General features: G+C 41.3%; 1 protein-coding gene across 2 annotated transcripts in view; it reads left to right on the forward strand.

Annotated features, from left to right (window-relative positions):
• Positions 1-2839: 2839 nt before the first annotated feature.
• Positions 2840-23468, forward strand: part of CKAP2L (cytoskeleton associated protein 2 like) — a 29849-nt gene continuing 9220 nt past the window's right edge. Inside the window, exons 1-5 of one of the 2 annotated variants that reach the window (XM_032653450.1) lie at positions 2840-2905; positions 4773-4839; positions 6317-6368; positions 13167-14413; positions 18240-18447. In XM_032653450.1, the coding sequence (XP_032509341.1) occupies positions 2875-2905; positions 4773-4839; positions 6317-6368; positions 13167-14413; positions 18240-18447 (1605 nt within the window). In that variant the 5' untranslated portion in view covers positions 2840-2874. Of the gene's footprint in view, positions 2906-4772; positions 4840-6316; positions 6369-13166; positions 14414-18239; positions 18448-23468 lie in introns of those variants that run through there. The other variant, XM_032653451.1, reaches the window with a different exon arrangement.

The following is a 23468-nucleotide window of genomic DNA, read 5'->3' on the forward strand; positions in this document are numbered from 1 at the left end:
AGTGGGACCTTGTCCTTTCAATTTTAGACACCATGCTGTTTTTAGAAAGTGACATTAGCTTTTTGAAAGCAAGTGACATTGTTGATTCATATAGGGTTTGTAGGCAACAAAGACCTATAGGTTCTCATCCTAAATTCAAAACTTTAAATATATCCCTGTTCTGTTTTAATCTTTATTTGGCCCCAGATCTTTCTAGATTGTTCCAGATTCTGATTTTTTTTTTATACACTGACTCTTCCTCTTAGTTTTGTGACATCTGTAATTTGGTGAGCATGTTTTCATTTTGTACATAGTATATCATAAAGTATAAAAAATAGGTTACAAACATTTTTGCAAGAGTGCCTGAACTACAGTGACCAAGGGGACAGTGGTATGAGCTGAAGCTGTAAAAGTAGGCAAAGGCTAGGCCCTGCAGGAGTTGTAGGACTTTAGCCTCAGAGCAATGGGAAGCCATTCAAGCCACAAGATGGATACTTTGCTAGATGAGTTGAGAATTGTTAAACCTATTTAGCTTTTTTTCCATATTTTGTGTCCTACAAAATAGTTCTTCAAATATCCAAAGAATTTAGAAAAGGGTGCAGAGTCAGCCCACGTTGCTCCAGAGAACAAGGACCAATGGGCAAGAGGCTTATTTGAGCTCTTTTTTTTTCTTTAATTTTCATAATAATCAGCAGTTGTCTAAAAACAGGACAGGTGAAGCAGCTCCCTGACCCAAGCAGTATTCCTGCAAAGATGCAATGCACACATGGGATCTGTAGAATACTGTAGCACTGGGTGGTGGACAAGATGACTTCTCATTCTGCAACCCATTCGATCACTAAGATTCTATAAAGACCAAGAGAACTCCTTTCACTTTTCTGAAACTGTACATGAGCCGCTTTCTTACTCATTAACCAAAAATGTTCTGCCCAGCTGCTAGATTTAACCATTAGGCAAGGATTCATGGCACTAGACAAAGAGTCCAAGTTTTTCACTTAAATAATGATCAGTTGTCCTATTTTAAACATATTTGTATACTACTAGTGTGTCAAAATATATAAATCCAGAAACCCCAGCATGGCTCCCTCCTCAACACCCTGTTTGGAAACAAAGAGGAGAGCTGCCCCAATGGCTTCATGCCCAGCTGAGCACCCAAATGGTGAAGCAAACCTGGCAAAAATGGGCCCACACACAGCTCCACCTCTCTATCCACCACCTCTCTGGCACCTAGGGAAGTGGAACCCTAACACATAGAGTGCCAAAAGCGTTTCCCAAATGCTTTTGGGAAATGAAACTGTGGACTAGACAAACTGGGGAAATTTTTGAAAGAAAAGTTTTAGGACAGAAATAAAAGGAATGAGGTGTGTCTAGGGACTCAGGGGGTCTGGACCTGCCCCCATTGTCCCCTCCTTGGTTAGGCATACACCCAGCTGATAAGGTCTAATCAAAAATATACATCAAAAAGGAGCCATCCCGAAAACAGTATGGCGGTTCCTCAAAAAATTAAAAATAGAGTTACTGTATAATCCAGTAATACCATTCCAAGTTATATACCCAAAGAATTGAAAGCAGAGGCTCAAACAGATAATTGTACATTATTCACCATAGCCAAAAGGTAGAAGTAACCCAAATGTCCGTGACAGATGAATGCATGAACAAAATGTAGTATATACATACAATGGAATATTATTCAGCCTTAGAAAGGAAGGAAATTCTGTCGTATGCTACAACATGGATGAACCTTGAGGACTTAATGCTAAGTGAAGTAAGTCAGTCACAAAAAGGCAAATACTGTGTGATTCCTCTTAAATGAGGTTCCCAGAGTAGTCAAAATCATAGACAGAAAGCAGAACGGTGGTTGCCAGGGCCTGGGGGGAGAAGGCAACAGGGAGTTAGTGTTTAATGGGTATAGAGTTTCTGTTTAGGAGGATGCGAAAGCTCGGGAGACAGATGATGGTGTTGACCTGAAATAGACTGCCAGATCGTTTCCCAGCAGAGATGGGTTTATTCAGGGTCAGCAGAGAATTGCAATTTGGGATCTGCAACCATGACGAGCCACACTGAAGTCGAGGGAAGGAAAATGCTTTTACGGGGGGGAAACGGAAGTTGGGAGAGCTGTAATAAACAAAGAGTCCCTGGCTTTTCATTGGCGAGTCCTTGCCAGGAAGCAGAAGTCTTTCTTCTTATGACTGGGCTCCCTGTGGTCGCAGAATATGAGCACTCCGCCTTCTGATCTCCCTACTCTATCTGAGGTACCTGTTTGATATTTTACAATGGTGATGATTGTACAGCATTGTAAATGTACATAATGACACTGAACTGTACACTTAAAAACGGCTTAAATGGTAAACTTTGTTTTGTGTATCTTAGCACACTGAAAAACATAAAAGGAGACACGCTGCAGTACTAAAAACTAAGATCCTTTAGCTTCTGAGACCCATAACAAGTGGAGATGTACACTCATGTGGAGTCGCCAAATTCATCATTTTGGTTTTATCTTATTTTTATGTGAACCTTAGCATCTAAGGGGGCTGGGGAGGCGTTGTCTATGGGGCCCGGGGGCTCCTCCATCGCCCATCCCCGCCGCCTTCAGCGTTAAGTGACAGCACAACGGCGCAGAAACCGCATCCTTAAAAGGGGGGCTTCTCCCACCCAACCAGCCGCCCTCAGTGCCTACTGCCCGTTCAACTGTACGTTCTTCCAATCAAAGGGCCCCCTGGGTGATTTGACTGGCAGAGCCAACCACAACGCGTCTATTTCCTTTTGTCCCGCCCTCCCCTGCTTCCGACTGGCGGGTTTCAAACCAACGGGAGCCAATGAGAGTGGGCGCACGCCCGACGCGCCTACTTTGACTGCAGGCGCGGCCTTTTGAAGAAGAACTGTAGCTGGGGAGTCATGGTGCTGCCGGGGCCCTCCGCCGCCGCGGGTGAGTATGACTTCCAGCCGCTGTGTCTTACGGGCGGGGACGAAGGGAGGCCCCCGAGTGAGTCCTTTAGGCGGAAGTGGCCGGTCCGCTCGCCTGCCTGCCTCTGCCTCCCCGTCGGCGTTTCCGGTCCAGGGGGCGCTGACCCGAGCCCAGGCCCTAGGCCCCGGTGAGAAGCCGGGGCCGGGGGTCGGGGAGGGTGTGCGCGGGGCCATGTGCCTCTCAGGCATCTTCCCAGTGACTCCCGCAGCCGCTCTGCAGAAAGCTGTCATTGTCACCTCGTTTGGGTAAAGAACCTGAGGCCCCTTGCCCGGGGTGGCACAGTCAGTAGGAAGCTAGGCGCTCCTGCGGCCCATATTTGGCTCCAGGCGGAGCCCGGGTGTGGCCCTCGGGGCAGCGCCGGCCGCCCGAGTTGTGACAGCTGTCAAGGAGGGTCTCACCCCGACGCGGAGCTCATCTCCTCGCAAGCCCGCGCGCCCTGGTGCAAGCTGATGGGTTAAAAGTGCGCGGAGGCTGAAGGGCTCCCCGACCTCTTAGATGTGCCTGGAGCCCTTTGCTGACTTTCAGCCTACTCCTACTAATCAGGTGCCTGCCACCTGCTCCAAAATGCGTATAGTGTTTTGTTGGTTCCGGTAATAATGCATGTTGACTGTTCTAGGCACTTTACACAACAGCCTTTCAAGATGGGCATGTCTGCCCCATTTTAAAGGCTCAGCAGCAGCAAGGTTTGGTAACTTGCTAGAAGTCACAGAGCTGGGATTCCAGCCCCGTCTCTCAGTCTCCAACAGTCCTCTTGACACAGCTGTCTCCTAGGGATGCATCAGAGCCAGATATCAAAATACACGGCATAAATACACTACCACGTGGAAAATAGATAGCTCCTGCTCTGTGATGGCCTAGTTGGGTGGGATTGGGGGGGGGGGGGGCGGCCCAAGAGGGAGGGGATGTGTGTATGCGAATGACTGATTCAGAAGTTAACACAACATTGTAAGGCAATTATACTCCAAAAACGAAAAACAAAAAAACCCCAAAAAACACAGGGCAACTCAGTTTAAATGAGGTTGAGTTGTTTTGCACCCCTATAGTTTTTTTTTTTTTTTTAAACCATTACTGAATTTTAGCCTTTTCCAACCACCCAGTCCCCTCACTCAGTCTCTGCCTCTGGACTCCCATAGTTCTTTCTTTGACCCTATTTTATGGCACTTAGATTTTGCCTTATATTGTAATTATTATTGTGTTTATTTTATCTCCACTACTAGATTGAAACTTCTTGAAGATGGAAATACTGACTTTTCATTCCCTCACAGATGCCTTGCTTAGAAAGTCACCATATGGATAGATGTTTGCCATGAACCCCCTAACCTGGCCTATTTTGTCCTTAGTACCAAAGGAAACCGTGTAAAGGTTTGGGGTCAAAAGTCATCATTCCTGTTAGAAGGGATTAATAAAACAAGGCCCGGGCTTGCCAGCTTAGGTGGGCCAGTAACAGAATCTCTTCAAGCAAAGTTTGATGTGTTGGAGCTGAGAACAGTGGCTGTGAGCAAGGGCTTTGGGTTTGGATAAACCTGGTTTCAAATCCTGGCTTAGCCACATGTTATCTGGGCGTATCGTTTATCCTCTTTAAATTTCGGACTGTAAAATACTTCATAGGACTGCAGTGGAGATGAAAGGAAGTGTGTGTGACGAGCTTTGTACGTGGCATATAAATGATATTGTTGATGTTCGCGTTAACCTGGAGGCACATTTGTCGGGCTAGGGACTTTATAGCTTTATGGTCCAAAGCCAGAATCATTACAGAAAGGTGTCATCTTTTAGAATAGAAATGAACTGGTTAGAATCTCACACGTTTGTTTGCTCGCCTGTTTTGCAGAAGAGCGGCAGAGAAAGCTCCAGGAGTACCTAGCAGCGAAGGGAAAACTGAAGTGCCAAAACACCAAGTGAGTTTGTCTCCCACGGTTATGCAAGTTTGCCCTGGTTGCTAATAGCAACTTAAAGCCTTTTCAAAACATAGCCCTTTTGTTTGCAGTCTACTCAGACTTGCCTTGGGATCCTATGATTATTCAAAAAGGGCATTTCCAGGCAAGCCACGACAAAAATGTTGGCAAAGATGTAAGCATTACTACTGTGACAGTCTCCAAAGGCGGGAGAGGAGGGTCTACAATATCACCTGCAATGCTGCAAGCTTTTCCTGTCCCTACTGCGTTTCCTGCGAGAGTGATTCTGGTGAAGGCAATGTTTGGCCGAGGAGTTGAGTGACCCTGGTTCTGGTGCTTCTCTCTAAAGCAGGAGAGCCGGTTCAATCCATCCTCCATAAGCTGCACACCCACATCCTCCAGCCTGACAGTGCTCTTTGGTCTTCCTCTTAGCACTTACTCTTGAGGTAAACAGAATATGACTGCTTCACTTCGATCTTTTGTCAACATCTTGTCATCTAAATGGTGTTATCTCACTTGCCTTAGCATTGATATGTTTTCCTACCCAACATGTTGCTAAATTTTTATTTGAAAACCAATTTTTACAAAGTTAGCTTTCACCCCTTGTTTTAGTTTCTTTTTACTTTGGGTTTTTGCTCGACTCTAATTCATGTAGTCAACATATATTTATTTAATACCTATAATGTATCAGTCACTCTTGCTTCTGAAGGTATGCGCTCCCTGCCTTCCCAGGACTTACATACATCCAAGATGGGAGAAACAAGCATCAAGTCACGATCAAAGTCCCTGTTATGATTTATGATCTGTGTCAGTTTATGATCTGTGAAGACTGAGTCTACATTCTCTGTTTTTCTCTTTTTGTTGCATTTTATCTCTCGCTAGCTAGATTTCATATGTGCCTCAGTATTTTTTATTTATATCACTTTCCCCACCTGAAAATTCACTGTGTGAAGATACTTAAAAAACAAGCAAGTTTTTTTCTTACTGATAGTTGATTTAATATAAATGAATTTATTTACAAAACAGAAACAGATTCACAGTCATAGAAAACAAGCAAGCTTTTTAAAGAAGCATTTAATTATCTTATTTGGCATTGAATCTCTAGTGCCTGGCACATTGCAGTGTTCCCGGAATGACGTTCCAATGAGTAAGACTATGCAGATATGAAGAAAACACATATTTCATTAATACTGTTAGAATGTTATGTTTATGCATAGGACATCTATGAAAGGATCACAGAAAAAAACGGGCAACAGTGCTTGTGGTCGCAGAGGAGTAGAATAATAGGACTGAGGAAGGGATGATAAGGAGACTTTCTATCAATCATAATTTTTGAATTTTTTTTTACCATATATGGAAATTCTAATGCTTTAAAATTCTAACCATAAAAATTTTTAATCACTGTACTGTTAATCGCTGTACTTCCCAAGCCTTGCTGATTCTTCTGTACCAAGAATTAATCTTATTTCATCTTTTATAGGCCTTATCTAAAAGCCAAGAATAATTGCCCGAATCCACCACCTTCTAAATCTGTAAGTAGAAATTAGTCTTTTAAAAAATATTCGTTTTGGATGATTAGCAATAAAAATAACAAACATGTTAACAACCTAAAGAACATGCTTTTCAAAGGTATTTACATAAATATAAGAACAGTTTGGTTTAGTAAGCAATAGTATCATTTTTTGAAAAGTACAACATACTATAGTTCAGTTTATTAACCAAAAAAAATCTTTAAGTGCACTTTTGTCCTCTTAACGTTTATTGAATACTCACTATGTGTCTGGAACTTTTCTGACTTGCATTAACTCCTTGAGTCCTTACAACCTTATGAGGCAGGACTATTAGTAGCCCATTTTACAGATGAGGGAACTGAGTCACAGAAGGGTTAAGTTCCCAAGGTCACGTAGGTATTAATTTCTTAATAGGTTGATAGGCTGAGAGCCCATGGTCTTAACTACTTTGGTATGCTGCCATGAAGTTAAATAGCTCAGTAGTCATTAAAAGAGAACATCTGTGTTGGATCTTCCACGTACTTAACGAACCTGTGCTTCCCAGTCAGTTCGGTTCAGCTAGACTGTGGATGGAATGATAAGAAGATCCTAACATACTTAAGGTTTTAAAATGGGAGAAATTATCCTCCTGAAAATGGCACAAATTGTTCATCTGCAATAAAATAATCAATAAAAATCCCAACTTTAATTTTTAAAACCATAGTTTTATCTAAGTTCAAGTGTAATTGAAATAATGTTGCCCAAAGTGTGACACTGGTGCCAGTTTTCATAAGTTTTAATGATGTGTTCATTAAATGTACACAGACACACACACATATACATATACATATATACCTATATGCATAGGCATGTATATATCATATATAGATTATATATGTTATGTGTACACGTGACATCATTAGACACTGTGGAGGATAGAAAATGCAGAGAAAGCAAAAGTGGTGCATGATGATGTGAACAGTTGAGAATTACTGGGCTAGACTTTTTTTTTTTATATTTATTTTTTATTTATTTATTTTTGGCTGTGTTGGGCCTTCATTGCTGCGCAGGCTTTCTCTAGTTGCGGAGAATGGGGGTTACTCTTCGTTGTAGTGCGTGGACTTCTCATTGTGGTGGCTTCTCTTGTTGCAGAGCACGGGCTCTAGGCGCGCAGGCTTCAGTAGTTGTGTCATGTGGGCTCAGTAGTTGTAGCTCATGGGCTCTAGAGCACAGGCTCAGTAGTTGTGGCGCACAGACTTAGTTGCTCTGCGGCATGTGGGATCTTCCCGGACCAGGGAATGAAGCCGTGTCCCCTGCATTGGCAGGTGAATTCTTCACCACTGCACCACCAGGGAAGCCCCTGGGTTAGACTTCTGCTTTAGGAAGATTGAACTGGTATAGCATGAAAGGCTTAAAAACTCTGTTGGAAGGGGCCCTCATTAAGAGCTCCCAGAAGGTTCGCTCGAAGCTGACAATACTGATTTCAGTAAATCATCTCTTAAATGAGGTGATACCTACCATTTACGGTAGATATCACAGTAGTGAAGATAAAAATGAAGTGGGGAAGGCAATTATGGAACTTGGGAGAAACTCAACGTACTAGGCAAATAACTCATCATTACAATTGTATAAGGCTTCGCAATTTATAAAACATTTTTTATATATAACCATAAGAGTTAACATTTGAGTACTTATTATTATCCAGATACTGGATGAGACACCTTACATACAATATCTCAATTAATATTCAAAACAACGCTATAAGCAGGGTGGTCATATGATTTAATGTCCAGAGACCTTTGAGAGTAAAAGGAAGTGCTATTAATATGTTGGGCCAACAGGCATAAATCAAAACTATCTTGCAAAAGCCGGGACTTTATAGCACCTTCCCTAGATTATAGATATTATTATTATTCTTCCCATTTTACAAATGAGAGGACTGAGGCTCAAGGAGATTGGCCACATTTATACAGCCAGTAAGGACCTGAACAAAGCTTTTCTGGCATACTCTTAGTGTAGTTACCATGCCTCACTTTCTGAAATTAACAGCCTCACCATAACTGTTTCAGGTTTCATTCTGGCACACAAAGGAACACACAAAAGAAGTTTTTCATTTTCTGTTCCTATCAGGAGTTTTAACATATTTGAAAAGATTCCTTGGAGCCATCCTCTTGGATTTATTGAGAAACAGTAATGTATAATAGTTAAGAAACTGCCTTGGTCCAAATCCGGACTCCTTTGTTTTCTAGCTCAGGGACCTTGGGCAAGTTATTTAACTTCATCTGTGAGATGGGAATAATAGGAGGTTTCTCATAGAGTTGTTTGAAAGGATTGAGTTAATGCAGATTGAAGTACATTTACAAGTGTCTGCATATTGGGATATATGTTCCTCTGGAGGTGCATAAAGCATCTCCAGCAGGTACACATTTTAACAGAACCAATTTCCACATCTTCAGCTTCCGTATGTGCTTTTGCCCAAAATTGATTGTCGTCGAATGTGCTTCAGTTTCTCCTTTCCCACCTCCCTTGACACTCCCTTGTCATCCTTCTTCCACTTTTCAGTTCTTTCTCTGCTTGTTTTGCCCAGGGATGAAATATGTACCTCCAAAGTACAAAATCAAGGGACAATTTGAAATAATGGTGGTGATGTTCAGAAAGCCTTTTGCAGTTCAAGCAGCTTCCAGTTCTTTGCATTCAACATTGTCATGTGGAAGAACATTAAAAATAATTTTTTGCTGAGAGATCACTGCATGACTTTTAGCATATGCCTCTGGATGAGTTCAAAGAATTGACTGTAATTGCTGTAACAAAACATCTTCTATTCCCATCTACTTGATAATGTGAACAAATTTTCGGTGTTTTTATTTAAAAAGCCAAAGGAATAAAACTGAAGACCTCAGTCTCATTCTAGCAATAAATAATATAATGTCTTCCAGTGAATACATGAACTAATTGTGGGGGGAAGCTCCAGCCATCTCACTAAGAGATATTTCCATTTCTTTATGAAAAAGTATTTTACTCTTTATGTTTAATAATTATTGATCAAAATTGGTAACATTTATCTTCTTTTGCTGAATTATTTATAGTTATGGTAAATACAGATTAAGGTAAATTTATAGACATATGTTTGTTGAGAAGTATGATAGGGTAATGGATTATAAACTTCCAAGCACAAATATCTAGTATAAAAATTTTGTGGTGAACTGAAATGAGAACAGACCAGGAGAAAAAAGAAAGGTATTATATTTTCAGTTGTTAAAGAAGAGTATGTTTCTATAGTTTTTAAATGGATTATAGTGCGTACCAAATTTCATTTCATCTTGAAATGTCAATATTGACAGTGTGCCTGAAATTACATATTTGCAGCTATTTAAACTAACGATGAAAAATGTTAGCTATTAACTTTTAAAAGTATAGGAAGGCACAGAGTTTGTGAAAATTATTTTGGGAGTATATGAACAAAAATGCTTGAAAACCACCAATCGGATGAGCTCTACAATCCCTCCCAGCCCTATTACAGCCCTCATGTCTTCGTATCATAATTTTCTGTTAGCACTCCTCAGGGGCATGTGTCATCTTCTGTCATCTTTGTATCCCCTTGCAGTCTAGCACAGTGCCTAGTACAGATGCAGTAAATCTCTCCTGATTTAAACCCTAGTCATATCCTCTGTGAATTTTCTCCCTTCTCTGGCTTCATATGTACAGAATGAAGTGACCAAATTCAGTTTGTGTCACTTGTTCCTTCTTGTACATTCTGTCTTTGTTTTTTGTTGTTGTTGTTTTTTTTAATCAGATCTATCTGACGTGAGTTGTCTGAGGCCAGGAGTCAGAGACTGAAGTTCTATCCCCAACCCTGCCTCTTAACACCCTGCCTGACCTTGGGCAGCTCACGTTCCCTCTCAGATGAAGGGGCTCAATTTAATGATCTCCAAAATCCCTTCCAGCTCGAATGGTGTGTATTTGCCTATTGATTGCAGGCTATTCTGCTAGCCTAATGACTCTTCTAAGCCTAGTTTTTCTCTTAATGAAGTACTTGAAACTAACTGCATGACCAGTTCTACCACTTACAGTAAGTTAGCAAGGCCAGGCTGATCTAAAATAAAGATATAAAAACTGTACAAGAGAGAAAATATTTGCAAATCTTATATGTGATAAAGATCTAGTGGGCTTCCCTGGTGGCGCAGTGGTTGGGAGTCCGCCTGCCGATGCAGGGGACATGGGTTCGTGTCCCGGTCCGGGAAGATCCCACATGCCGCGGCAGCGGCTGGGCCCGTGAGCCATGGCCGCTGGGCCTGCGCGTCCGGAGCCTGTGCTCCACAACGGGAGAGGCCACAGCAGTGAGAGGCCCGCGTATCGCAAAAAAAAAAAAAAAAAAAAAAAAAGATCTAGTACCCAGGATAAATAAAGCACTCTTACAACTCAACAATAAAAAGACAGCCCAATTTCTAAATGGACAAAGGATCTGAATAGATATTTCTCCAAAGAAAGTATACAAATGGGAAATAAGGACGTGAAAAGATGCTCAACATTAGGGAAATGCAAATAAAAATCACAGTGAGATACCACTTCACACCCACTAGGATGGTTATAATCAAAAAGACAGATAATATGTGTTGGGGAGGATATGGAGAAATTAGAAGCCTTATGCATTACTGGTGGGAATGTAAAATGGTGCAGTACCTTTGAAAAATAGTTTGACAGTTCCTCAGAAGTTAATCATAGAGCTACCATATGACCCAGCCATTCCACTCCTAGATATATACCCAAGAGAGTTGAAAACAGATATACACACACACAAACACACAAAACTTATAGCAAATATATTCATAGCAACATTATTCATAATAGCCAGAAGGTGGAAATGACCCAGATGTCCATCAATTGAATAGATAACCAAAATGTGATATAGCCATAAAATGGAATATTTATTCAGCCATAAAAAGTAGTGACGTGCCTGTGTGGGGACAAGGAATATATGGGAAGTCTCTGTACTTCCACTCAATTTTGCTTTGAACTAAAACTGCTCTGAAAATGAAGTGGGTTTGTTTAGGGTTTTTTGGTTTTTTGGTTTTTTTGTTTTTTTGGGTTTTTTTGCGGTACGCAGGCCTCTCACTGTTGTGGCCTCTCCCGTTGCGGAGCACAGGCTCCGGACGCGCAGGCTCAGCGGCCATGGCTCACGGGCCCAGCCGCTCCACAGCATGTGGGATCTTCCCAGACCGGGGCATGAACCCGTGTCCCCTGCATCAGCAGGCGGACTCTCAACCACTGTGCCACCAGGGAAGCCCTAAAGTTTATTATTTAAAAAATAGAGTAATGAAGTGCTGATACATGCCACAACACAGGTGAATCTCAAAAACATTATGCTAAGTGGAAGAGGCCAGATTCGAAAGGCCACATATTATATGATTCCATTTATATGAAATGTCCAGAATAGGCAAATTTACAGAGACAGAAAATAGATTACTGGTTGCCCAGATCCGTGGGGAGGAGGAAATGGGGAGTGACTTCTAACAAATGTGGGATTTCTTTCTGCAGTGATGAAAATGTTCTGGAATTAGTGGCGATGGTTGTACAGTCTTGTGAATATACTAAAACCCACTGAATCGTATGCTTTAAAATGGTGAATGGGGTACAAATTATATGTCGATTTTTTTTTTTAATATACAAAAAAGAACGAGTAAGGAATAGCACATAATTGGAAAGTTTATACCAACATCCCTGCCTCTTCAGTAAGCAGTAATGAGCAATAATGGGGAGAGCCGAGGTTGATGTAAATGTTGGGGCTCAAGGAGTAACCCAGCTGTGGCCGCGTGAGCACACCGTCTGTCTCTCTGCCTCCCGCCCCCAGCGCTCCCCTAGAGTACCCATGAGCAACAGTGCACATGCCCAGGCCATCCTAGGGTGGCCATCTCTTCGCCCTTAAGGACAAGTGGTTCTAGTTACAGATGTCCTTTACACGTTCACAAAGCTTACATAGTAATTATTCATCATATTATCAAACCAAAAATAGAGAACAGTAACTCTAGCACTGCCATATCTCCCTGGATAGTCTACAAATCTCTGCCAAATTCTCCTTTCTGAGTAACTGCGTTCAATGCAGACGCTCCAGAATCCACAGTGGCCTGTCCCTGTTATTTACCATATTAATTCTAAACACCCCTCCCTAGTTTTAAAAGTTCTCTGCAACCTAGTCCTACCTTTCTTATCCAAAATTAAATCACATGACTGAAATATTTACTTGTTAATAATGTACAATCTAACCTTAAAACCCTTACCTGACTTCACAACTATGACTGACTTTCTGCTGAGATGTTAGGTACTTATTCAGAACTGTTCCAGAGTATCTCAGGACCCCCAGCATATCCATACCACTGATCTCCAGGATGAGACAAAGTTTCTTGAGTGACACTCTGACCTTTACAAAGGCAGTGTTGTTTTAAGAAAATTAGTGTAGCAATACAAAGTACTAGGAGGAACTTGGGAGGTACCCTAACATAAGTCTATTATGTATGTATCTTTCCAGAGTCCCTAGAATGACACTTCACTTGGATATAATGGGCATTCAGCAAGTACTTGTTTGATGGAGCCAAATTTATTTTTTTAAACAGCAATTTTTATGTGTTCACTGCATCTCTGCTGAATTCTACCAAGCTAAAAGATTCAAATGTATTTCTAATAGGAACTCCAGTTATAAAAATCATCTATTAGTGAGTCTTTTATTTTCTCAGGATTCAATTCTCTTAAATGAAATTATAAACAAAATAACTAGTTTTTTTATTTTAAAAACAGTGGACTGTTGTTATGAGTTTACTTTTTTTATATCTTTCTCTGTCTTTTTAGACTATTAGACCTAAAAAGGATGTTACCAACCACGTTGCTTTGCCTGTCAAAGCTACAAGACCCATCAGCATTAAACATCAGTCCAGACCTGCCAGTATCACAGGGTCCCAGAGGCCAAAGTTGGAGCCACCAAAACTTCTGGGCAAAAAAAGGCTCACTTCAGAATGTGTTTCTTCTAACCCAAACCGTAAGCCTTCCGGAAGTAGTCAACAACACCATGAATTTGGATCATCCGCTACTGGAGAACTGTCAAGAAAAACCATGGGGTCACTTAATATACAGGAATTGAAAACTAAAAAGCAGCAGGTAACACAACAAGGAACTGCTAAATGTACAGACTCTGTGGACAATACCCATGTTGAAAATGAATCCTTGGGTAGCTGTCTAAAAGAGATGAATAAAGAGAACTTGCCCCAAATCTTACCAGACTCTGAGAGGAAGCCAAATCCTGAATTAGACACCGTAAGTAAGCCAAAAACTAATCAAACCAAGAGCAGTGTGGCTCCTACTAAAGAAGTCTTGGGCAAAAGGTCAGTGAACAGTGCTGTTCTGAAAGACAGAGTTAATAAACAATTTCTTGAAGAAACACAAATCAGGATTCCACCAGAGAAGTCTCAGCAACTCTCTAGAGGAACAGATCTTGCAAGACCAGGGGGAAAACCCCCAAAAACAGTTTCCTCTCACTTTGTCCAGACACTTAACAGGACTCAAGCATCAAAGAAAACAGTGGTTAAGGACATAAAGAATATAAAGGTTAATAGGGGTAAGTATGAAAGACCAAATGAAACTAAGTTACAGTCATGCACTGTTACTGAACAGAAAGTAAAACATAGCAAACCCAGCACATACCCCAAAGTGCTTCAAAGAGGATGTAACAACAGACATCCAAACACAAAGCAAGATCATAAACCCACGCAAGCTTGTTGTAGACGTCGGACATCATATGTACTGCAAAAGTCAAAAGCCATAAGCCAAAGGCCTAATTTGACAGTTGGCAGCTTTAACTCAGTCATTCCAAGCACCCCTAGCATAAGAGCAAATGGAGCCCAAGGGAATAAATGCAACAACAGCTGTCAACAAAAAGCACAGACTCTGGACTCCAAGTTGAAAAGGGCTCTTCCCCAGAACTGTTTTCTAAACAAGACAGCTCCCAGAACTCAAGCTGGTGGCACAACCGTAAATGGAAGAGGACTCCCAAATGGGACCCAAACTAATCCAAAAAAGAAGACCACAGCAGAGGATCGAAGGTACTTTATTTTAATTCCAAAATTTTGCAAAGTAAGATGACTAGGCAAATTGACCATCAGGAGTGCTAAAGTCAGGAGATGGGTCATAAATAATGGCTCCTGAGTAATTTTTAGCTGTAACTCTGAAAAAAAGACAAAGCAAATATGAAGACTTGATAGAGCTGGGTGGTACATACATGTGTTCAAATTGTTCTGTGTAATTTTATGTATGCTTGAAATAATTTATTTTTTAAAAAAGAAATTGAAACAGAATAGTTGAATAAGAAGTAGAGGTTGCAGAGGTAGACCAGTCATGCAAGAAGTGCCCTGCAGGGACTGAACAGCAACAGAAGAGGCAGGGTAGGAGGAGCCAGAGTAGTGAACTTACACCGCTAGGAAGTGCGGAAATGGTAGTCCCTTGTCAAGCCAACTAATGTGAAATCCGAAAAGTTATCAGAGAAGAAGGAGCAGGAAACTTCTATGAGTCTGAGCAGGCCAAGTTTTGGAAAGTACGCTAAGGCAGAGAGAAGTAATCAGTTCACATACAGAGTTCAGATGTTAGAAGTCAGGATCTCAGGCTACTGGGAGTTAACATTAACACGTGTGATGCTTGAAACTGAGCCAAAGGATTTCACACACTTTCTGAACAGGACCAGACATATTCTGATGATGTGGTGAACCTCCCAGGAGAAGCACCTCTGTACACTTGATTGGAGTAGAAAATAAGGAGATTCCTGGCAAGGGCAAAAGGAACATGTAAAATTAGATGGTAGCTAAAAGGTATAGCAGAGTGAAGTGAGGGCAGGATTTATTCTCTGAATACAGTCCTGAACACCACTGACAAGCTCTCTGCCCTCCTGAAGAGACAGAAAATAACTTAATTCAGGGTGATGCGATTGAGAGAGGGAGGCTGGGATGACTTTAGATAGAAAGGTCAAGGGAGGTACTTTGAACAGTGACATCTGGACTGGGAAAAGGACAGTGACAGAGGGCTTCCCTGGTGGCGCAGTGGTTGAGAGTCCGCCTGCCAATGCAGGGGACACGGGTTCGTGCCCCGGTCCAGGAAGATCCCACATGCCACGGAGCGGCTGGGCCCGTGAGCCATGGCCGCTGAGCCTGCACGTCCGGAGCTTGTGCTCCGCAGCGGGAGAGGCCACAACAGTGAGAGGCCCGCGTACCACAAAAAAAAAAAAAAGGACAGTGACAGGAAGAAGGATGAGTCTTCTGAGCAAAAAGAAAACTGAATGCAAAGGCCTTGAGCTGGTGAATGAGGAGGTCAGGGTCCCTACCCTGGAGCTTTGCAGTATAGACCAGATAACAGACGATGGATCCTAAGACAGATTACAGTTGGGCCAAGTTTGATGACAAAAAATAGGAGGAGTCTGTGGAGAAGGATAGATCACTCTCATTCCTCGAGTGTTCCTTTAGCACCTACACTGGGAGATACAGTGATCAGCACACAGTCATAGTCTACTATTATGGAACATTTTTTCTGGTGTATATATGGAAAGTACTAGAATAATAAAGCCAGGTCCTAGGAATATGTTAGCTTTAGAAAAAGCAAGTTCCCTCTTCATTTATGATTAGAAGCAAGGCTAAGGAGACAAGAAGAATGCCGTGAACATAGGGGAAACACATGTCCGATGACTCAGCTTCTATCACGAAGCCGGTGAAGGTAAAGGGGAAGCAGTTAGGGCTAATAGAAGCACTGTGTGGACTGTGCTGAGAAATCAAGGGAGAAACAAGAGAGTTAATAGTTACTGATTTTCTCGGGGGCTTCCATGGTGGCGCAATGGTTAAGAATCCGCCTGCCAGTGCAGGGGACACGGGTTCAAGTCCTGGTCTGGGAAGATCCCACATGCCACGGAGCCGCTAAGCCCGTGCCACAACTACTGAGCCTGCACTCTAGAGCCCACGAGCCACAACTACTGAGCCCACGTGCCATGACTACTGAAGCCCGCACGCCTAGAGCCCCTGCTCTGCAACAAGAGACGCCCCCGCAGTGAGAAGCACGCGCACCACAACGAAGAGTGGCCCCCGCTCGATGCAACTAGAGAGAGCCCGCGCGCAGCAGCGAAGACCCAGTGCAGCCAAAATAATAAATAAATAAAATTTTTTTTGATAGTTACTGGTTTTCTGGAAAAAGCAAACCTATAAGGACAGCAAAGCGATCAGTGACTGCTGGGAGCTGGCATGGGTTGGCGAGGTTGCCCACCGAGGACACAGGGGCATTTTTGAGGGTGTTATACCTTGATTGTAGTCACAGTCACATGATTTCATGCATTTGTCAAAACTCACAGAACTGTACCAAAAAAGGTGAATTTTACTGTAATTAAGCACGTGTTCTAAACACTATGCTAGGCACTGGGACATCCAAGGTTTCTGTCTTCATAGACCTTGGATTCTAGTGGAAAAGATAGAAAATCAACATGTTGATTAAGACAGAATAATTACAGAAAATTACCTCTTCAAGGAGTTGTCATTTGAGCAGAGGACTGAAGACAGACAATACAAGACCCTGAGGGAGGAATGAGCTTGGGTTAAGTAACGGAAAAAATGCCAGAGCTCCTGGAAGGCAGTGAGTGAGGGGGAGAGTGGTGTAACATGGAACCAACCTGCACTGCACCTCCGGCCACAGAGAACATTTTGAATTTTATCCCAAGAGCCATGGAAAGTACCTGGCCGTGACTGGTTTACGTTATAAAGATCACTAGCTGCTGTGCACAGGATGGATTTGAGAAGGATTAGAGTGGAAGGAAGGAGATGACTTAGGAGGCTGCTGCAGCATTTCAGGCAGAAGGTGACAGTGATCTGGACAAGAATGGTGGTAGTGGAGATAGAATCAATACTGATTATATGATGATGTGTTGGACGTGGGGAAAAGAAAGGACTACTCAAGACAACTCCTCGTTTTAGGCCCTAGCAACTGGGTAGATTGGGGCACTGTTTACCAATGTAGGGAAGGCTGTTTGGGAAAAGATTTGGAGATGAAACTCGAGAGCTTTGTTTTGAACAAAATTAAATTTTAAATGCCTGCCAGACATCAAATAAAAGTTATCAGTTAGGCACTGGAGTTTACAAAGTTTGGGACGCTAGAGAGTGATCTGGGCTGAAATGTACGTTTGTGAGTCATTAACATGTAGTTGTAATTTAAAGAAACTGAAGAGCCTACATTCAGATGCTTGGGCCTACATGTCTTGGTGCCTCCTTCAGCAGTAGCCTATGGACTGCCTAGGAGCAGGAGCGGAGAGTGAACAGTGTGGGGAGAGCGAGGATTAGGACGTGGCACCGTCAGAGACTAGCTGCTTAAGAAGAGAGCCCTGAAATTATTGATCTCGTTAGGGGAAGAGGGGGTCATGTGTGGTAAGAGAAGGCTAAGGAACTGGGCAAAGTGGGTCACTTTGAGTGGCCATGACCCTACTGAGGGCAGAATACAGGTTTGGTGAGTCTGGTTGAGTGGCAGATACGAAGCTCATGATAAGAGAAATGGAGTGCTGAGTTCATGATCTCAGAGATGGAGGGATGTCTTAGGACAGCAATTGCCAGGAGTAGCATTCAGGTAAAAATTTTCAGAGAAAAATATTGAAAAATAAACAGGAAATTAAGGAGTTTGAAGATTGAGATGCTAACCACCTGTTGTAATCCAACTAATCCGTCTGGCATCTGCCTTCTGAAGGGTGGGGGCAACCAGTGCTTCCAATACCAATTGGTAAATTATTTTTAAAACATTCTCCTGACTTTCTAGTTGAAGGTGTTCAGTGATAATCTATGCATGTCATACTTTAGAAGCTTAACCATGTACCAAAAAAGACCGCTAAAACCATCCCCCTCTTTAATTGTATAACAGGAAACAGTTGGAAGAATGGCAGAAATCTAAGGGGAGGATCTATAAACGGCCTCCTATGGAACTTAAAACAAAAAGAAAAATAATAGAGGAAATGAATATTTCATTCTGGAAGAGTATGGAAAGAGAAGAGGAAGAAAAGAAGGCACAACTTGAACTCTCCAGTAAAATTAACAACACTCTGACAGAATGTCTGCAGCTCATTGAAGGGGTGAGTGAGAACAGTGAGCTCCCAGCTTTGCTGAACCTTAGAGTTTTTTAAACATTTTTGTTAAATATAGTGTAGGGGAGATAACCTCTGTCTAAGCAGAAATTTAGCTCCTCCTTTTAATAGAGAGGAAGGATAGTAATAATAAAAAACATGTACTTAAATAATGACTCTTGTATGCCAGGTACTGTTCTAAGCACTTTACTTATATTATTTCATACAGTCACATAATGACTATTACGATATTCACTTTACAAATGAAGCTGAGGCACAGAGAAGTTGGGAAATTAACCCGAGTAGTCTGGCTCCAGAGGGATTCAAAAGGAACTCTGCCTTCTTCATGTACTGAGGTCCAAAGAGTAAACATTTGACATTTAGATATGAAGCTGAAGTCAAAAGGCAAGGCCTCATGTAGAATTAGATTATCCTAACATCTCTAGGTAGCTATGAATGGCATCTAAATTGTATCTTGGATTTTGCAGATAAGGATAAAGTAAATGGTAAGCAAAGGGTATGATCCTTAGGATATTCCTTGAAGGAAAAATATATTAAAAAATAACTGGATAGACTTCTATACTGAGGTCCTTGCCTGAAGCAAACTCAGTTCTGTCGTTTGACTGGTAGTATTGTATATCAGCAAAAAAAAGGAAACCTTCAAATTAGGTCTACTCTGGGCAGTTTTTTCATTAGATTCAGTTAAACATTAACTACTTCTCTTTTGTGGAATTAAACTTCAGTTCTTTGTTTGTTCTTTCTCTTGTTTTCATTGCATTAAAAAAATACCTGAATACATTTTTATTATTAAAAGCATTTCAGATAATACAAGTAAATTACTCCCAGCACTCGTGCAGGCGCACGCACACACACAAGGTACGCACCCCAGGCTTCTCCCTGGAGGTGACCGCTACTGCCCATTATCCTGCCAGACAGTTTCTATGCATTTGCTTAACAGTATAGGTATGTAGAGAAATGAAGTATATGGCTTTGTGAGTTGCAGTTATTTCAGATTTTTATGTGTGTTCTTTGGTTGTCTTTTCTTTTCCTAGTATCGGTATTATGCTGGCTTTGTCAAATGAGTTGGGTATTTTCCTTTTTTCCTGTACCCTGAAAATACTTTATTTGCAATTGAGATTCATTAGAATTATTTTGTTCTTTGAAGGTTTGGTAAGAACTTACCTCTAAAATCATCTGGACTTTGGGGGATAATTTTCTGTTTTTTTCAATTTTTTCCATGGTCATTGGTCTATTTAGGTTTTGTATTTCTTGAAACCAATTTTAGTAATTCTGTGCCTTTTATTTAAATCAGACTTGCTAAAGATTTCTCTATTCATCTTTTAAAAGGCCATCTTTTGGTTTTAATTTTTTCTCTTGCATCAGTGTCTGCATCTATTTTATGTTTATTTTTCTTTTCTAGCTTTTTTAGTTGAAAGCTTAGAGCATTTATGTCAGTCTTTCTTATTTATTAAAAATATTTTTTAGTGCTGTCAATTTGCCTCTGAATTTAGCTTTGGTCACATCCTTCATGTTTGACTAGGTAATGTTTTGTATCAGAGTCAAGTCAGAAAAACAGAAACACAAGGTATCTCAATAGAAAGAATGGAATATGAAGGTTGGTTTCACAGTGTCTTAGGTGAGTTTCCTTGAAGCAGACCCTTCAAGGAAGAAAGGGGAACAAAGAGAGGTTGGGGATATCAGAACCTAGCAGCTAGGAGAGACAAACCCTGGTGGAAGTGGGACTCCAACTCTAAGGAGGGCACACTATTAACAATGCTGGTGCCACCGGAGCTGGAGGAGGGGCCCTGCAGGGCTGGGATTCAGACCTTGAGAAAACGATGCTAGCTAGCCGGTTGGTGCTTTTGCCTCTGAAGGAGCACAGTGAGGCAGAGTCTGTGAATGCCAGGGTAAAAAGGTAGAGGCTGGAAACACCTGCTGCTGCCACAGTGAAGGACCATTGCTGGGGTGATGAAAGCAAATGGGAAAGAGGCAGTCCCCTCTCTTCTCCAGCCCTGCAACCTCCCTCTAGTGCCCCATACTGGCCGAGCCCATCAGAGAACTGCTGTCAAAGCAGAAAGTGATTTACAGAATTCCAGCACATTTACAGAATTCTGCACAACAAAGCAGAGGATAAAAGGTGGGTTTAGAGCTAAGAGATCATAGCTTAATAACTGACATGTTCTCATTTTCGTTTCTAGTTTGAGATTTCCATTTTGAGTTCTTTAATCCAAAAGTTATCTTAGAAGAGTATCTTTTAACTCCCAGATATGTAGTTGGTTTTGTTGGTGTTGGGTTTTGGGGGGTTCTGTTTTTGTTTTTTCTGGGTGTCAATTTTTAATTATACTGCATTGTGGTTGGTGAATGTTGAAATTTTCTTTCTGGTCTTAACGTCTGATCAGTCTTGGTGAATGTTCCACAAGTGTTTGAAAAGGATACGTATTCTCTGTTGAACAGAAAATTCTACATGGGTATCCATTGCTCTCTGAAAGAAAGATGCAGAGCCTGTCACTGGCACTGTGATTTTGTGATTGATAATTTCATTTTGTATTTCTGTCAACATTTACTTTCTACTTTCAAAGTTACGTTGTTAGGGACTAAAGATTCATGACTTGCTTTGATTTTTCTTTTGTCTGATATTAATCTTGCCACACCTGCTTTGTTGTTCTTACAATTTGTCTAGTAAATTTTTTTCTATTCCTTTATTTTTAAAGGTATGTCTCACGGATACATACAATTTAATTTCTCTAACCAAATCTGGAACTCCCTGCTTTTTAAAAAAGTGCATTTAGCCCATATACATCTGTTGTAATAATTACGCATAGTTTAACTTTATCTCTGCCGTTCTATTTTGTAATTCAATTTACGTGAATATTTTTGGTTTATTTTCCCTCATCTCTTTATCCAGTTTTCTTTATTTCATAACGAAAGCATATAAATTGAAATCACAAAAGAAAGTGGTAAGTGTGAGTTCAAACATAGTATGCAAGTTATATATTCTTCTCGTGGTTACTTTTGTTTCAAGTCTTCCACTTGAATTCTAAGTTTGTTTCACTAGTAACTCTGTGTTTTTTGAATGGTAAACTTTCTGAGTTGTTATGCTTGTAAAAATGTCATTATTTCACCCTCCTGCTGGATTCATAGTTTGGCTGGGGGAAATTTCTAAATTCACATGATCTTCCCTGGAAAATTTGAAGTTACTCTTTCATTTTCTTTCTTACACCTGGAATTGTTGATTTATTAAAGTCTCATGTCAATCTAATTCTCATTCCTGTATAGGTAATCCTTTTTTTCCCTTCTGGAAGGATTTAAGATTTTCCTTTTATCCCTTTTTTTTTTTTTTTTTTTTTTTTTTGTAACTGGCCCTACCATGCAGCTTGCAGGCCCTTAGTTCCCCGACCAGGGATCGAACCCACGCCCCCTGCAGTGGAAGCATGGAGTCCTAACCACTGGACCACCAGGGAATTCCCTCCTTGGTTTTCTAAGTATGGGTCTTTTTTCATCCATCTTGCTTAGCTCTCTGAGGACCTTGCAGTCTGAACACTTGTTTCTTTGTTCAGCCCTTGGGAATTTTCTTCTACAACTGCTTTGAGTGTATGTTCTGCTTTGTTCTTTCTCTACTTTTTCTTCTAGAAATTCTATTACATGGATATTGGAATTCTTGAGTAATAGATGTATGTATCCTCCAGAACTCTTAACTTTTCTTTTACACTCTTCATTTCTTTGTTCTGTCGCACTGGGTTCTGGGAGAATTCCACAGCCAAATTTTCAGCGCACTGATTTATTCTTCAGCAGGGTCCATGCCACTGTTCTGCCTTTCTGTTGATTCTTTTTCATAGCATTCGTTCTAGTTTTATGATGGCAGTATTCTCTTATCACTCTGAAGATACTGACTACAGGTTTGTTTGTTTTTTTAACATCTTTATTGGAATATAATTGCTTTACAGTGGTGTGTTAGTTTCTGCTTTATAGCAAAGTGAATCAGCTATACATATACGTATATCCCCGTATCTCCTCGCTCTTGCGTCTCCCTCCCACCCTCCCTATCCCACCCTCACCCTTAGGTGGTCACAAAGCACTGAGCTGATCTCCCTGTGCTATGCAGCTGCTTCCCACTAGCTATCTATTTTACCCTTGGTAGTATATATAAGTCCATGCCACTCTCTCACTTTGTCCCAGCTTACCCTCCCCCTCCCCGTGTCCCCAAGTCCATTCTCTACTTCTGCGTCTTTATTCCTGTCCTGACTACAGTACTCTTAAAATGTATTTCTCTTTGCTCCCTCAGCTGTTTGCTCCAGTGTTCATTCTTCTGGTCCTTGAGTTTTATGCCTCTTTCACGTAGTGTTGGTTTCCTCAAACATTCGTGATTCTTGACTGTGAGCTTACCCTTGTGTCTTTCCCGTCTCAGGAGAAGCAGGAGGTGCTGCTTGGCTGAGTGTGCCGGTGCCTGGGTTTCTGGCCATGTGGCTCTTCATATTCCTCCTGGTCCAGGCCACCGCGCTGCTCTTGGTACAAGACAGAAGGGAACCAAACCAGGGAAGCCATTTTAAAGTTCCTTCTTGTGGGATTTAACCCTCTTTATCTCTATATACACCTGTGTGGATCCCCAGCACTCACACATATACACCCATGACCCTTGCATACCTTTGCCATCCTTCATTCTTCTGTTAGGGTCAAGCGGAAATTCTGGTCACCATTCAGTGTTCACATTATTATGAATGTGTAAGAAATACATGAATGGCTGATTACTCCAGGGTTTGGTTTGGTTTGGTTTTGGTTTTGCATAAAAATGGAGAACATATTTCTTACTTTCAACTATGATCAATATTTTTCTATTTGGTCTCTTAATTTGAAATTTAATGATCAGTGTCAAAATTCATCAAAACATGCTATTTAAATGGGTGCATTTTATATAAACTACTTCAATAAAATTCAATTTTTTTAATTCAAAAAAATATTGATCAGACTGATTTCTGCATACCTTCTATGATAAATATTAGGAGAGAATAACAGCAAGACAGTAATAATCACCT

The sequence above is a fragment of the Phocoena sinus genome, chromosome 13 (genome assembly GCF_008692025.1).
Source record: "Phocoena sinus isolate mPhoSin1 chromosome 13, mPhoSin1.pri, whole genome shotgun sequence".
Lineage (NCBI taxonomy): Eukaryota > Metazoa > Chordata > Mammalia > Artiodactyla > Phocoenidae > Phocoena > Phocoena sinus.